Below are 17,747 nucleotides of genomic sequence, written 5' to 3' on the forward strand. Positions count from 1 at the left end.
CGTATTCCCTGGGAAATGTTCTGGAGCTGGGGCGTGCCAAAGCGTCGGTCTACGTGCCGCTCGAAACAATAACCCTCACCGGGGCTGGTTAAAAAGGGGATGCGAAAGGACCGAAAGGCACGGGTACAGTACAGAACGGAACAAACGGGCCGCTCTGTATTCCGTTGTCGTCCGTGTCGGGCCGTAAACGATTTCCAGATCGCGCGAATTTGTCATACAGTTGGCACACGGGGGCGCGGCGTTATCGCTCGGTTTCGCAACGGAACGGTGCGAACAGTCGCGATAAAAGTTGCGTCAAAGGCGCGCAGGGCCGAAACAAGGCCAGTTAAGCGTTGGAAGCAAGTTATCGCGGTCAGGTGTCCACGCGGGAGACGTCAAAGGACCGACCCCCGGACACCTCCACCTTTCTTCTTTCACGCTGAAACCGACGGAACTCGGGCTCCCGCTTGATATTTTGACACATCACGTGTTCCAGGACACGTCCCGGCGAACGATATCAGGCTTCTCGATGCTGTGGCATTTTAAATGGACCCTGCACCGAGCATTGTCAAAACATGGAAAATGAGCTTGCTAAATGGACAAAGTTTTCAGATGCAAATTCTGGCATTTTCGAATCGTTCGTAATAACTAGACTGCCGAGAATTTTACGCGAAATAAAAATTGCTTGCACCAACTGCATATCACATTTTTGGTACTCGAGGTCACCTGAAGGTCATGACTTAAATATATTCAAATGCATTCTTTCAGCGGTCGCGAGATTCAATAATGAAATAAAAATGAAAATATAAGTTTTTCTGATAAAAAATAACGACGAACTTCAAAGTTATGACACGAATATTTTGTGTGTCATTAAAAATAAAGGAGACATTTAAGTGACCCACTTCAGCTAAGACACACTGTATAACAGCTAAATAAAATTCATCTTTTACTAATATTCTGCAACTAATTTTGCGGTCACTTATTTTTGCACCGCACCCACTTAGTTTTGTCGTAAATTTGAAAAAAGTCTAGTCACTACTAGACCGTAGATCTTTATGTAAAATTAGAATTTTCAAAGTCGGCAAGAGGCGAGAGCTGCGTGGACATTGATTCATTCTCTTGATAATTTGATTTAGTCACAAATAATTTTAACTGTGTTCTTCAAATTGACATTTTCAGTATTGTTTGTTTCCTCTCGTGTTTGTTACAAATGCATAAAATCCCCCGTTCAGTAACGCAGGATAAAACTTGTGCAAGTACATTTTAAGGAACACAAGTTTCATCAAAGTGACAATTCAATTCTTCCGATGTCATCACAGTTTTGTAATCGACTAATCTATTTTTGTCATTAATGCATAAAGCTTGCAGTCTAGTCTGAACCAGTAGTACGAAAAATATTCTTGGAATGATTCACAAGAATTTATTGTCTGTTTCAGGCGACACTAAAGCTCGTAGGGTGCTCTCGAAATAGCGTACAACGGTCACAAGTCTATTGATTGACCATTGAGTCCATTCTTCGCCGGGGCACTCAAAGTAAACTGTATGGACAGTCTCGTTGTTTGTGCTTCTCGGTATCAGTGCACTGGTTTTCTTTCATCTCCTCGAGTCTATTTGTTCTGTCGAACTTATTCCCCAAGTTCTCCTACCGCTTCTTAATCCTCTTTCCATTTTCCTTCCCTTCGATCAATAATTCATAAGGATGCGAAGCAAGAATCTGGCTTTTTCTCAGATTTACTTTCATATCTCCGCCTAATTTAGATTGTAATCCACTTTAGGAGACGCTCAATTATCGAATCTCTTTTTTCAACGCCTTATCTAACCTCTTGACTGTGAGTTAAAAACATTATCGAATTAATTCCGTTCAATCTTCAACACAACAAATTTGCTGTGAATAAACGACACTTTTCGACTGCTAAAACACTTTTGTGGACCATTATGCGACATCGCGATTTCTTTGCGAATCGGTCGCAAATAATGGCGGCGGCGTCGAATAATCGGGAATCGGCGAGGACCTATCGTGACACGGTGAAATTTCCCAATGAAACTCCCGCTCTCCAATTAGTCGTATCATTTTTTTTTTGTTCCCCGGAGGCAGTTTTTCCTGTCGTGTGCAACAGTTCCCTACATGTAACGAGTCGAAGCTTTTTTTCGAAGCGGGCGCACGGCCGGCCTGACACAACAAACTATCGCGCGCCTAGTGGTCCTCGTTAATCGTGTTATTTGTCCGCTAATTAAGCGTGCAATAAATTCGTGCGAGAAGGGAGTAAGGCTTTATTGGGAGCGGCAGCCGGCGGCGGTCGTGTCCCGTTCATTTTACACGCTCCCGCCGTTCCCACTCGCCGATTTACTCTTCGAGCTGCCGTTTTCGACTCCCTTTTACACGTGGACGTCTCAATTGCGCCAGAATTGCTCGTAATTTCGTCTACGAATCATGCGACGGGTGACTGTCGTTTCTGTTTGCCTGTAGAAATTCATTCAACGCAGTTTCGAAATGAATTTACCTTTCTGTTTCGAAAAGTATCAAAATATTCGTCGTTGTCGAGGCTTCAGGCTACCGATAGATTAGCGTGTATTTTTAGTATGTTTTTAGTGTATTTAATGCGATCAAAAATCGATATCACCCTCTCTGGCCTGTTTTTTCTTCGTATCGTTAAACTCACGCACACTATTCATTAAAAAATCTATAAAACGGAGAAAAAAATCGTACATCAATTTTAAAGAGGTCATCGTGAAGGGGAGGCTCCAATCTTCAAATCCAGTGTGCTTTCAGTCGTAGAAAATAGTTTTTAGCGTCCCCAGATACGTTTGAATTCGTCAAATATTCGAAATGAGAAGGTACCTTCAGTTTCCCATTTTTTGCATGAAATAAACATATGTTTGAAAAAGATGAACACAGTGGTCCAAAAGAAGAGACTTCACGCTTTAAAATAAGCCCAGGCACAGTGTTGTACGATTTTTTTTCACGAAGTTACAACCATTTGAAAATCAACAATTTTTCCGACTGGAGTCGACGTGATATTACGTCGATTTAGTAATGTGACCTAATTCTACACGACCAGTGATCAATTATTGTCGACTAGTTTTACACCAGTGAAAAATGCGCGGATCCGTTTATATTTTCCGAATTACCGTCGACGTAATACTACGTCCATTTGAAAATGTCCAACTTCATGGTAAATGCACAGTATCCGAATGATTGTAGATTATTTCAAACAGTTCGCATTCATCGCCACGCCATAAATTCCATTTAAAGCCGGCCTTTGACCGTAGACAAAAATGGTCTACGCGTATCTCCCTGTTCGAAAAGTTTTTTTTTTTTATTCGTTCGGTTTCATTCGATAAAAATTGGCGAGTTTCGACCAACAAGTGGATACAAGCATATTTCGCGGATATTTTCTCTACTCGCTCGTATTTTAATGCCAAAATTTTCCCGGCGACCGGCTATAGATTCCCCCAAAATTGTACGCGGCCTCGCAGTTATAGGTCACGCGCTAGAATCGCTGGTTGCGAGAAGCGTTAACACGTTTACTGTCCGCTACTCTTTGTTTTAGAATTTCCTTTGTGGTCGGGCCGAAAATTGAAACTATGCGAAAGACGCAAAAATTGTGTTTCATCGTTGAAAATCGACGGAAATATCTTCCGGACGTTTGTGAGGTGCAGTGGGTCCAAAATGTGTTTCAACAGTTCCGATTCTCCAGAAATTGTCAATATTTGAACGGTTATAATTTCGTTAAAAATAATAGTACAATGATAAATTTGAACTCATTTCAAAGCACGAAGCCCATACTCTCGCAGACCATCGTTCAATTTTGTTCTGAACTGAGGACAGGCTTTTGAAACGGGACCAGGTATATTGTATTATTTTTCAAATTATCACATTTCGAATATCAACAATTTCTCGAGGTATTTAATGTTCAAATACTTCCTGTATCCACTGTGGAAAAAGCAGAGGAAATATGTTTCTACGTTACTGTTCGATGCAAGTTTGTTTGTTCTGCAATGGTAAATTCAAATAATGTTGTTACCGCTGTAACGACAATACCGATGCAACGTAACAAGAAAATATAGAGATCGTGACGCGCGAAGCAAAATCCAAACTCAATCAACGCGAGAACGGATTTTTCCTTCGACTTTACGAACTGGAAAAAGTTGTGTTTATGGATTTTCCTTCGGTTTTACGATTCGCAGCACTTTTAATTCACAGATTTTCATTTCTTTATACCGCGTCTCTGCGTTGTGCATTTCATTGCAGAATTTTATAATAGACGTTCACTGTGAACGGCCGGTTTCATTAAATATTTACGACTGTGCGGATTGTCTGTAATTTTAGGTTGAAAACCGAAGGAATTTCTAAAGTATTAGGCTAGTTAATATTCCGCAGAATGAAACTATTACAGGGAAAAGCAAATTTCTCATTCTTGGTTGCATAAATTGCTGCATAGTACTCCGCTTTAATGGAAATTTGAATAAACATGTGCATTGTAATGATGGCGCCCGATGATCGTAGATATTGTTACAATATTATTACGGCTCGTGCGTGGATATTTGCTGTAATAACTTGTATCTGGTATTGGCAGTGCTATTAGTTTCCGAACGTCAATATGGCGGCGTTCTTTTGTACACTGTTCAAACTTCACCTAAATTGAATTAAAGCAAGTATACTGCTGTGCTAATGCATTAAAAAGCTATGATAAATTCGCAAAAATTTCCAAAAAATTTACAAACAGTCTCTTCCAAGTTTCTCGACTTTCTAGTGACTCGCGTAATATTTTTCAAATAAGAATTGACGCGACACTATTAAATCGCAACAGTCATCTTTTAATTCGCCATGTTATTCTGATGCATTTATTTGCATTTGAAAATAAAATTTGCAGTTCCACCTGCAACCCGGACTACTAATGTTAACAGCTGTTCGTGGACAGACTAATGTTCCATAAAATACAGTGATAAATGTTAATGTTAACGGCGCACACTAATTAAAGAGCGAAGGAGTTTTGTTAAATATTTTACCGGGAGTGAGTACTATTTGCAATGAGTACTCCGGCCAGCAAGGAACGAAATTTCCATTCCGGTGCACGACGGGTAAAAACCAGAATATACCGTAATGTGTGTTATGCATTCTCTGGGATGACCTTCTGAGAAACTATTCTCGTAAAATCAGGCTGCATGCGTACACCTTGCTTCAGTGGAAATCTAATAAACCCAGGAACGTCGTATTAGTGGAATTCCTGCCGCTAATGCCAGTCTTTAGCGTACCGGTGCGCTGATTAATGCTGGTTCTGCGGCTGATTTCGCCTCGAAAACCATCGTAGTCAAGTTACCTCATGAATACTGCACGCTTTTCGCGTTTTTAGTCGCGTGAAATTTTCCCTATATGCCCAATCGTGTGTGAAAAAGTCCGAGACCTCCGCAAACATTAGTATCGGCGTGAGAAGTAAACGATTGAGAAATTTCTCCATACAGATTTTCAGAAAACAATAATTTCCTGAAGTTTTGGTGAAATGGAAATAATTTTCAATTGGTACGATATTTTCCTAAATTGTTTATGCCGAGCAATAAATGCTGTGGACATTAAAAGATCCATTTCCAATTCACCGAAGTTAATTTCCAAGTTTTAATCAATTTTCATAATTGCATACGATGAGCAATAAGTGTTCTGGACATTTTGAGACACATTTCTGGTACCACAAAGCCAATTTCCAATTGTTTATAAATTTCAAACTTGTTTTAAATAATCGAGTGCACTAGTCAAGATTAAATTGATTAGAGAATATTATAGCAGAAGTGTTGTGATTACAAAATCTGTGTTAAATGCTGTTAGAGAATAAACAATGATATCGAGTCAGATGTATCGTTTGAGGAATTACAAAATTAATTCTCCTATTGTCTTTGGGTTAGTGCAATAATTAATTTTCATTTGTTTTGTAAAATAATTGCGTGTGTATAGATATTGTGCACGGTCTAATTGCGTTTTAATTAATTCCCCAACCATGTTTCCTGTTTTTTTTTACGGATATAATAAATCAATTTTAATCCGATGAATAAATAAATTCTTCAACAATTAACGCAAGCCTATTTCACGCATGCTTTCCTTATTAAAAGAACATACTGACTATTCTGACCAAGTTATTCTTACATCTGGTAACCAGATTCTGCTAACTAGATTACGGATCTTCATGCATAATAATATTTGCAAGAATCACAATTCTGTTTGTATAATATTAACAATCCTCGACAAAGTTCCTTAGTTGTTACAACCACGAATTCGGTGAAACACATTTTTTCCCCGCTCCCGAATTCCCCGTTCTACCAGAATCAAGAGGAATCGTTTAACGTTTCAGCAGTGTAAACATTTTAATAACAAAAATTTCTAATTATTTTCTCGATCCTATCGCACGCAGCTTTTTTTCAAAGGGAATTTTTCAACCGTCCGTGTTTCTTTAGTGCGTTCACGTTTTCAAATATTTTAAAATAGCTCGAATTTACGAACATGTTTTAACTCTCTCAGAGACTTCATTTTAAACAGCAAATGGTAATTACTTTCCTCGCGTGACGAGTCAAGATAAATCCAACGGCCTGTATCACGACCTTCAAATGACTTTGAGCATCAAAAGTAATTTTAAACACATGCAATTACGAAATAGGTGCAATAGAAAAAGGAACAAAGAAAATTAATTTCAGCAAATTGCTTAAAACGAATTTCCTTCATCGATTTCTTTTTTGCCATTTATTTTTGACGTTAAAGGTCACGCGAAGGTCATGATATTACAGTTCATTGGATTCGTCTTGACCTGGGCTGTAACATGACACTCGTAAAACCACAAAACCCAAAAAAATCATCGATGACCTTAACCCTTCGTGGGCAACCTGAGTCACAATTAATTTTTTCCTGTTCTGGTTTTCCAAAAAATCCAAAAAAATTCTGGGATACGTATTGGAGTCCCTACTTTGATATATAATTTTTGCGACGTCAAATATTTAAAGAATTAATGGAGAGAAAGAAATTCAATACCAAGGTTGATACCTTGAAAAATGGTACCGCGAGCAGAATTGTTTGTCCGTCACAATATTTGCCCTGTTTTCCTCTAATATTTTTTTCTATAATCAATAGTAGGAGATATTTAAGCTGCTCGTTTTGGGTAGGGTACGTACAGCAGCAAGGCGTCAGGGGAATTTTCCATTCGGAAATGTTGACGCAAACGAGTCGAATGGCCCGGCGACGGAAAGTTTGCGATAGCGCGGCGAAGTATAGGAACGAAACAAAAAGGGGAAAAAGGAAATGGGACGATTCACCGGTAGCAGGAAAATTATCACGCTGTCATTTTGACTGGCTGCTGCCTCTCTGGAATGCTCGACCGCTTTTTCCGCGGCGGTAATTACGAGGGCCGACGGTTGATCGGATACTTTTAATTACACCGGTGTTTGCAACGACTGTTCGTCCGGGCCCAGGGATAAATAAATTAATGCGACCGGGTTAAATATTCGATCGGTGGGGTCTCGCCCCGGCCGAATACTAGCTGCTGAAAGTTCCGGACCAATTTTTTTTTGAACCGCCCCTCCTCCATCGTCCATCCCACCCCCGTAATTACTATTTTCCCCTTGCTTTCCCCCTCCCTAAGCCTGCAACCACCCCCGCAAGGCAAATAAAGTTCGCCCGGTTACGCCGCGGACCTGCTTTCACGGTAAACTTTTCTCGTGGCTTGTTTACGCTGTTGTCCGTCTGGATAAACTCTGTCCTGCTCCCTTTGTCCATGAATTGATAATTGCGAGCATCGCTAATGACGGGCGGCGGAGCGTTTTTCAAATTTCAACTGCGCGCGTCCCGAGTTGCCGTTTGTCTTTTATCCGTGCAACGGTACGTTTTACCTTTTCTCCCTTTTTTCTCCCCCGGAAAACGTCGATTTTTGTTTCCGTCCCGTTTCAAAAGGGAAAGGTGTAACTGCAGTCTCGATTATCCGGGGCAGCGTGCACGGAGCCTGCCTCGGATTAGTGAAAACATAAAATAATGCACAACGGCCGCGGGGAGTTCATAAATCGTGGAATAAAATCGTCAAATACAGATTAACAAATAGAATATTTCACAAACGCATTTGAGTTCTCCGTCAAATTTTCAACAGTAACTTTGTCCTAAATAAACCTTATCTTTACATGTATTACAATTTTAAACTAATCGATACTAGTTATTTGTACATATGAATTTCTCATGGAGGTTAAATTCTCTACTGTTTCACTTTCACTTCTTCACTCACATGAAAATTGATTTGATTAACGTTGAAATATTCACATTTTAAACATTGATGCAAACCATTTATATTTTGCGTAACGACCCTAAAAGCGACCATTTCATATGCACCAACCGAATACATTAATTATTTTGAAACATTGAATTTTTGGAGAGAACAAAATCACGATTCGTCGTTTAATTGTAGTTCGTTCCGCAGACGTTCTCAGATGATTATTTAGGTTGACACAGCAGAAAATGAATTGCGCAAAAAGTTGAATTTCATTTTCCACCATAAAAGAAGAAACGTCGCCCGTTAAGCGACGCGACGTTTGCCGGTAAAACGAAAGGTTAGAGGCTCTAATTGCGTCTTGATCTAATTCTCGGAAGATTGTTTAATTAGAGCCGAGGTAGGAAGAATCGCAGGGATTTTAAAATATTATCTGAAATCAGTTTGAGGCAGGTTTTCCCTGTAATTGGCGCGGAAACGCCGCGCCGCGCCGGGCGGGGCTCAAAGCTGAAAATTAAGTGGAAAAATTCATGCAGGATTTGTGTTAATTTATATCTCTCGGCACTTAATCTTTTATGCTTCGCAAAATTCTCGGTCATCCGGCGGTTTTCGAGTGCAATCATACGAGGCATTCACCGAATTCTACTGAATGCGCTGAAAAGCTGGCCAGAGTTTCGATTTACGGGCAAAATATCGCGCAATTACGGAACGAATTTGCGACACGGTACGCCTGTATAGATGATTATCTGAATTTTGACATTCGTAAGCTGGCAATTTTCGAAATCGGTATATCGCGATTAGATTCGCGAATTTTACGCAAGTTTATTGGGCCGTGGTGCGGCGTGCATATAATGAAAAGTTCGACGCAGGTTAACGAAGGAGTGGTTAATGCGGCGACCGAACTTTTACTCAATTCCAATTCCTGTCAATTAATCCGGCACAATCTGTATTTGTATAGAGATACGCAGTCCAATTATGGTATATCGATTATCAGGCGCATGGTTAACCGACCGTCGAGTTAATTTGACCCGAACGCAAACAGCATTCTGTACATTACAATTCGGTGAAAGAAACTATTTTTCGTCGATTGCGCGCAATTTAATTCGCTAAACACAGAATCACAAATGTCACAATATTCGGGACAGTCAACAGACTTAATAAAGTCATTAAACTTGAATTCATTACTCGTAAGTTTGTAAACTGGCGTAAATAAAAATAAATTAAATGATTACTCGTAAATTCTTCAATTTAAATTGATGTTATTAATCTTGAATTTATTACTCGTAAATTTGTCGATGTAAACCAGTGTAAATACAAGTTGGACGAAGTGCATTTGGAGGACCTCGTGAAATTATTTCCGCCGAGTATAAATAATTTTTTAATGAGGAACCTGAGGCTGGTTTCAAGTTCTAACCGGGAGTTATGGTTTTTCAGGGTCGGCGATCAAGCTCCTGAGGCTGGACGTGCCCAGTATAGCGGATCCGAGATGGGACAAGGTGACTCTAAGGTGCGAGTACGATCTGGGTGGCAAGGAGTTGTACTCGGTGAAGTGGTACAAGGACGGGAACGAGTTCTTCAGGTTCATGCCCAGCTCGACACCGGCAGGCCGTGACTTCCCCGTCGACGGTGTCTTCGTCGATGTAAATAGGAGCGACAGCAAGCAAGTGACGTTGCTGGGACAGGCGAACACCCGCAAAGGTTCGTTGTTCACCTTTAATCACCCTGTCTTAATTATTATTCATATCAGCCCGCGTGTCCCGTAAGTAATGTCCCCACTAATTTGCCCCATTAGACCGACGTCCGTGCTACCACGCCAAAACAGCGCTACATGTTCGGGAAATGTTGCCACTGGAACTCGCGAGATATTCCTGCTTCAGCAACCCTAATAATCAACCCTTTAATACACCCTCCAATCATTTATATTATTATTTGTAACTATTGACCCTGGTAGCTCGCCTCAACCCAACGTCCACCGATTCGTTTCAGCAACCCTGATAATCAACCCTTTAATACTCCTTCCAATCATTTGTATTATTATTTTTAATTATTGATCTAGGATCTCTATTGATCTCTTGCCTCAACCCAAGATTCACAAATTTTTTAGTGGAGTCCTTGCTACAATTCTCTTTGACGAAAATCGATACAGAAATGCAAAATTATGTAAATACTTGACAGCATGTGTATATTGGCCGATGAATATTTTAATTAATTTATCATTGGACAATAAAGTCTCGTGCAATTATATCGACAATTTGGGACCAGAAGGTCCTGACAGAATTATTGGTAAAACGAATACTGCAAGAAAATCCATGCAGAAAGACAATGCAATGATGACGGTACGGAAGACCAAACACAAAAATTACGACAATGATGAAGACGAGAACGATGATATAGAAAAATAAATAAACGGACTGCGAAAGAATTTAAAAACGTCAATTATTTTCAGTAGATTAAAAATATTAATGGAAGAATGAAAGTTCTGTGTTCCTGTTTTGGGTTAAACTTCAGCTCTGGAAACCAGAAATTTTTAACTTCTTTTTAAGTGATCCTGTAGATTTGGCCGAGGACATTTCAAAAATCAAAGTTTCGATCCTGGGACATCACTAGATCAAAAGTTATGCGTGTGTAAATATGTGATATTTTCAGCGTTTTTGCTAAAAATGCTCCACTTCTTAAGCGACGCGCGACCGTCACTACATACCAACATGGCGGCGCCCTTACCTGTCAAGAACGCTAAAGACCTCCCATCTTTATACACGTATAAATTCTGAACTAGTGATCTCCTAGGATCGAAACTTGGATTTTCGGTATTTTCTCGCCAAAATCTACAGGGTTACATAAAAAACAGTTTCAAATGTCTGGTTTTCTGAACTAAAGTTTAGCCCTATTTCGCACAATTTCTATATATCATTTTTATTTCGCATAAAGAAAGAAGAAAGTCTAAACAGAAGAGTAGATACAATGATTAGAAAGCGCGGTTGATTAATAAAATGATGAAAACAGGGAATTCCGGTCAGGAAAATGAAACACGAGCACGCAGACGAGACCGGGGTCTGTTCAATTACTGCTCGGGATCATCTTTCTGTTCTCCGAGACTCGTCCGGACCAGGTTTCGGCGTTAGGTTTCTAATCCAAAGGTCGTAAATGCGTCGGTGGCGGTACCGGTCCCGCAGCAGTTCTCGTAACTTCATTAATTCATTACGGTCGGAAAGGTAGCTTCGCGATAAGTTGGCCGGCGTGGGTGTGCCTCTTATTCTTTCGGTCTAAACTTTCGTCGCCGGTAATGGCCGTCTGGAGTGCGGGTCTCGAGGGTTGGAGGCTCGTAAAAAGGAACGCAAGTCGGTTTCCCACCGTTTCAGACGCGTCAATGAAATCGGGAACCGAGTCCGAAATTGCCGGAAATCGTCCGGCAACGGATTAACAGAGCTTATCGTTTCGACGGGATGTTGATAGACGTCCGGGGACGTTTATTGGAGCCTCTGTTCGAAATCGAACCCGATTTCGGACAGTTTAATACGGTTGACCGCCAACTCGACGGCTTCGCGACAATTACTCGAAAACAGAGCAGTTCATTTGGCGAAAGAACAGTTTGGAAACGCCATCACCATAGTCTCAGCGTCTCCAAAAAAAAAAATGGGATGAAATCGGAGCAATTCGTTTGATGCAACAAAAATTTCAGAAAAGTCGAATAATTTTGTTGGGAAACCAGAAATTCAGAAACCGATATTCAAGCTTAGACGGAAGAAGAAAATTGATTTTCAATCAATTTTTCAACCCATCAAGGGATATTACCTAAAACTTTGTTTATTAAGTTCCGTAATGTAATTACTGGTGAAATTAGCGACCCTTGTCACGGTTTTTAATGCTATGAAAAGAAAATTTACACAGGGTGAAATCTTCGCCGTGATAGCCCTTAAGGGTTGAAAGACCTAAAGTTTCCGATATAAAGTTTTAGTATCATAGCTTCTTTTCGAGGATAACACTAAAATGGGCTTACTAGGATTGGTTAGGAGCCTGCCATGGTTTAAGGTTCGTTGAACCTGCAAGACAAGCAGAAGTATGGCGCGCTGCTATTTTCGTATCGATTTTCGTGCCTGAAACGTCTAATCATTAGACATAAATTGTTTCAAAATATTTCTTGTAGCCACTGTAGATGAATATAGTGTAGCAATCTCCATAAGAATCTACGTTTGCATGAAGATCCACAGTTTGCCCCCACCCTAAACGTCCGGGATCTATGGAAGTTTTAACGATGATGTACGGTGGCGAACTGCTCCGAAACCCCGGCCAAAAGTAACTTTTACCATCACATTTGTGACATTTTTCTGATTAAAATGAGACCAAACACGACATAAATCGGACCATGTTTGTTTGTGCTATTCACGATTTAGTAGAACCTCGATTATCCGAACCGATGAAGCGTAAATTATCTATTATCCTCATTTAAGCAGTTCAATGTACAGTGAACCATACATAGTGTATCCATACACAACACGACTTATTATACAAATCAGTGACCACTTAACCCAGTTTCCCTGTTCAGTTCGGATAATAGAGGTTCTACCGAATCGTGTTTTAAACAGGTAAATACTATCCAAATTGCGTCGTGTTTGGAATCATTTTAACCGGAAATGCGTGACGAATTCGTTGGTAAATGTGTCGTAAAAGACTGATCGAAACCAAAAAAGGTTCTACCATTTTTTTATCCTTTCCAACCTCCAACGACAGCAGAAAGAGATCGGGAAATACAGTCAGCACGCTCTACAAGTAAAATTTCCGGGAAGTTTTCCTCGCATCTCTAAGACCTAACAGTATTAAATTCAATCAGGCTTCCTTCGAAATTCCCCCCGCCCCCGGGGGGAGGGGGTAGGATATCGTTCTGCTATTGATCAGGGTGGCGCACATAATCGATTCATTAATTCTGCTCGCGGCGCGGGCGGCGGGCCGTCGAATTTGAAATTTAAAAAGTGTCCGTGGTCGACCCAGTTCGCTGGTCTTTGTCCAGCGTCGTCGGCGTTCCATTAGGCTGATGATTCATTAAAAAAAATCTTCGGAAAAACTTCGGGATTCGCGGGTCATCCATCACTTAGGTGGGTGTCCCGCGCTCCGGGTTAGAAAGACCTTCCAGCGTCGAGGACACCGTGGCCGGTGGTTGAAAATGCTTCGGGAGCGGGGGAGGGGGTTGGGGGAGGTTCGGGTCGCTAGTCTAGGTTCTAACGCGTCTCTGTCGTTACTCGCAAGTTCCTGATCAAATTTATCACCACGGACCGGGGGCAAGTTCGCCCCGCGTTACTTTAAATATCAATCGTGGCGGACAGTTGGTCTGGTGAAGGGTCGGGGGAGGGGGAGGGGGGTTGGTTGGTTGGTGGATGAGGCAGAATGGAGAAAGATATTACGTGTGCTGGCTGCGACAGGTAAGGTGAACCTCGTGGGATCGTATGGCTGCGAGGTGTCCTCCGAGGCCCCGAGCTTCCTGACAAGCTACGAGGTAGCGAACATGAGCGTCGCCATACCACCGAAGGAACGACCCAGCCTCCAAGGGCTTCGACCTTCCTACGAGGCCGGCGAGACCCTTCACGCGGAGTGCACCGCGGCGCCGAGCTATCCTGCTGCGGCACTTGCTTTCATCCTAAATGGAAAAGAGGTGAGCGGAGGAGCGGTTTTATGGTAATATATTAGCCTGAGTAATACACCGTCCCCGGGACTGATGAGCCTCTGTCAAAGTTCGTTAAGCTCCTTGCTGTCCCGAGAAAGGAAAAACAGACGATTTGCTTGCTTCCGGGATCCATTTAACCCTAACGGTGTCAAGCGATTTTTCAACCCTTCGAGGACGACGATGGTACTGTAGTCCTTTGATGATTTAGACTTTTCCCCTGTTTTCCTTGGCTGTCTTCAAGCTCTAGGGTGGGAGCTATTTGTTGTCCCAAGAGCTTCCTCAATGTGCACACTTAGTATCGTTAGGCAATTATTGTTTCCCAAGCTTCTTCTTATTTATTCATTTGTCTTCTCAGAGATCCACTTCAAGTTTTTTCCTTATGTGCATTAGTGGAAAGAAATTTTTGGGACAGTCTAATATTATAACTATCGTATACTAGAGCCTAATTGCACAAAACAGGACGTAAAATGCGCGCAGGAATCGAGGTTGTGCAACGAAAGAGGTAACCAGTGATTCCTGGTGAGGGCACGCAGCCATCGCAGTCCCCACCACGAGTGCCATAACCTTGGACACCTCGTGGTGGGGGTCACTAGTGTGCAACGAACGAGACACCCAAGGTTCTACTGTAGTTAATTTTTAAATATTCCTTGGAATCAACATTGTGTACAAATGTCGTCCCCGAAGGGTTCAAGAAATATTTTTACTGAGCCTTTTAACACACCATCACTCTTAAAAATGAAGGCAATGAAATAAACGTTATTGGCAAACGAGTTAATGCTAGAACCACCGCGCAACTCAAAATCACCAATTTTAGGTTCCCTTGCTTCCTCCAGAAATTGGTATTTCTAATTAAACAAGAACTGTTACGATAGTGATAATAACCAAGGCAGCGAAAATGCGTTTCTTTCTGCAATATTCAAAAACATAAATCAATATTCTTAACACACATTTTTCCCTCGCATTCTACAAACTCGTACACGCCACATTATTTCTCATTTAAGAGTGAACAACAGTGTGAATCTGCTGTTAAATGAACACATGTTTCTAAATTCGCAAAAATCATGTTAAAAACTCATATTTCGTTGTTTATTCTTCCCTGCGGTATGAAATTCGACGAATATCATTAGGTCAGCGTTTCTCGATCTATGATAGAGTCGCTATCAGGTCACGTTCAGTTTCAGTACTAATTATTATCCAGGGTCCTGCAATTTCGTATGAATAAAAATCATTAAATAACACCGTACACTACGTTGTATAATTTTTGAATGAATATAATTCCAATTATTTCAGTGCTTTCTATTGCAATTTCTATATTTTTCCATTAGTAATATAGTAATATAGTTAATACACTGTCGATCAAATGCTCCGAGAGAATCGAGAACAATTACGAATCGACTGCGGATTTTACGCATTTATAACAAAAACGTGTTGACGTAAAACAGTGGTTTAAAAAAGAATTTCAGAATGTCAATATACCGTCTTCAACCTATTCGGATTGTTCAAGAAGAGAAGAAACAATTTCTATTCTGAAATTTTATTTGAAAATAATGTTTACTTTGCACAAAGATCCGCAGTCTAATTATGCACACGCCATTCGCGCAACGGGGATTCCGTTGAATTCTGCTGAGCTTGAACTTCGTTGAACCGGGTTTTGAAATCGACAGGTGAACAAAGCGTTAACGAAGGAGCTGCCTATTCGTGAATCCAGTGACGACAGCATGGTGTCCTCGAGTCGGTTGAGCCTGTCATTGCGCCTGGAACGACACCATTTCCCTGGCGGAACCTTAAGTCTGATCTGTCAGTCCACCTTACCGGGAATCAAAGGTCTCAAAGCATTGGAGGCGACAGAAACTGCGACGCTCGCTGCCAGCAATCAGCGGCTCGCCCAGGAACCACCTAGATCATGCTCAAGTTTCAACATTCCCATCCTGTCAACCATGGTCTGCTGTCTGCTCGCGACCATCAGATCTGTTTCCCGCGGTAACATTTCATTTCTGCATGCATAATCGTCCGAACACTGCCGATCATTGTGATTCGTTGCCAGGACACGTCGTTCAAGGGACACACGCCGGTTTTTACCCCTAGCGAATAGTCCTCGTGAATGTGTTAGACATATTTTTTTATTGATAAACATCGAACTGCGGATTTTGTGTATTCATGACAGAAACGAAAGCTTGAGACGTTAAAAGAATTTTAAAATATCGGTGCATTCAAATTTTTATTTTCCGCGAAGACTTGCAGGTCTATTGAAAAATTACATTCATGGGACAATGCGAATTTTTCTGCGAGAAATTGTAAAATGAAGCTTACTAAAGGACAAAGTATAATGCACAAGTTATAATTGTTACATTTGCTGTGCTATCGGAAGAATTTTTTTAATGGTCACAAGAGACAGATAGGGGTTAAACTGTTATACCGAGTTTAGGGAACGGAGGATGTAAATACACGAAATTCGCAATCCAAAAGTAATATACGTCAAAAAAGTGAAGTAGTACCATTAAGTTTGAACGTTCTAAAAATATTGTTCGCGACATGACGGATGCTAAAGTAACGCCATATATTTTGTACTTGGAGCGCTATGTATATTTTAAGTTCCATTACGATCTACGAAGTGATTCTTTAGTGAGAATTATTATTTAGTTTAGTTTACGTAATTTTTATTTCTTGATTGTACCTAATGTAGTCGAAAATAACATACGAAGCGATCAATTTTTATCTAGAATGTACACAAATATTTATAAAAATTAACCTCCCAGCTGAGTGATCCCATTCTTAAAACTTGCATCCGTACTGCAAAAATTCATGTTCGGTCGATGATTGTACCAAATTCCTTCAAGCGAATTTTAAATCTTTTCCAAAATCTTAGTACACACAGCTGAGAGGTTGATGCCTAGACTGCGGACTTTGTGCATCTGCAATAAAATTCATATCATTTAAAACAAGAATGTAACAAGAAACTATTTCTATTCGAAACAGCATCGAATCAATTTATTAATTCATTTATTTTTCTACTGGGCACCTGCCTCCTGCAACTGACCCACAAAAGTCTAATTTTGCGCAAAGATCCGCGGTCTATCGACGACTCTAATCAACGGCATCGCAACGAGCGTCCTCCAACCAAAGGAATCGTGCGCCAAATATATTTTAAACAATGATGTACACCGTGGAGATCGGCAGTGTCACTTGAACGAGTCCTCTTCACGAAATCGACAGCGCTTGTTAGCTCCTGGTGATAAGACTGTGGTGTTTCGTTGGGTCTTGAATAGTCTGGTTTCGCCGTGATCATGCTCGGAGGTGCACCGAAATATTTCGTTCGCGAATTATTATTGCGTCGCGTTTCGCAAGACCCGCGGATCGTTCTTTGAGGTATTTAGCGTCGGCGGCGTCGGGCGCCGCGAATTCCCATGCGGATTAATGTTTGCGCACACACGAGCACACACGCACACACGGAAAACATAAACGTAAACGAGGATGAACGGGGAGAACGGACAGGGACACGCCCACGCGCGCGAAGAATAGGACAAAACGCGAGAGAACACTATAGCAATATAATTTAGTCGAGGCGCGACAAGATGTTGGTTGTACATAGTGTATGATTGTGAATTAGATTTAACAAGAGAGAGAGAGAGAGTTGTGTAATTAAAGAGGGCGGGGGGAAAAAAATCGATAAACACGGTGAAAGTACTGAGGAATCATTAGAGCCTGTGGGAATCGGTTGGAGTGTTAGGATGACAGTACGAGGAACATGAATTGTGGGAAGAGAGAGAGAGAGACAGAGAGAGAACGAGAGAGAGAGAGAGAGCCAGCGGTTCCATTGATTCGTATTTATGGCGTTAAGATAATTGTATTTTTCTCTCGGCAATCCTTTTTGGTGGCGTACA

General features: G+C 41.1%; 1 protein-coding gene across 2 annotated transcripts in view; it reads left to right on the forward strand.

The window, feature by feature from the left end:
* LOC143354449 (uncharacterized) overlaps nucleotides 1-17,497 on the forward strand; it is a 307,139-nt gene extending 289,642 nt beyond the window's left edge. For both annotated transcript variants that reach the window (XM_076788546.1, XM_076788545.1), the window contains exons 3-5: nucleotides 9,645-9,908; nucleotides 13,625-13,854; nucleotides 15,531-17,497. In XM_076788546.1, coding sequence (XP_076644661.1) covers nucleotides 9,645-9,908; nucleotides 13,625-13,854; nucleotides 15,531-15,872 — 836 coding nt within the window. In that variant the 3' untranslated portion in view covers nucleotides 15,873-17,497. The remainder of the gene's footprint in view (nucleotides 1-9,644; nucleotides 9,909-13,624; nucleotides 13,855-15,530) is intronic.
* Nucleotides 17,498-17,747: the final 250 nt, after the last annotated feature.

The sequence above is a fragment of the Halictus rubicundus genome, chromosome 5, assembly GCF_050948215.1.
Source record: "Halictus rubicundus isolate RS-2024b chromosome 5, iyHalRubi1_principal, whole genome shotgun sequence".
In the NCBI taxonomy this organism is placed as follows: domain Eukaryota; kingdom Metazoa; phylum Arthropoda; class Insecta; order Hymenoptera; family Halictidae; genus Halictus; species Halictus rubicundus.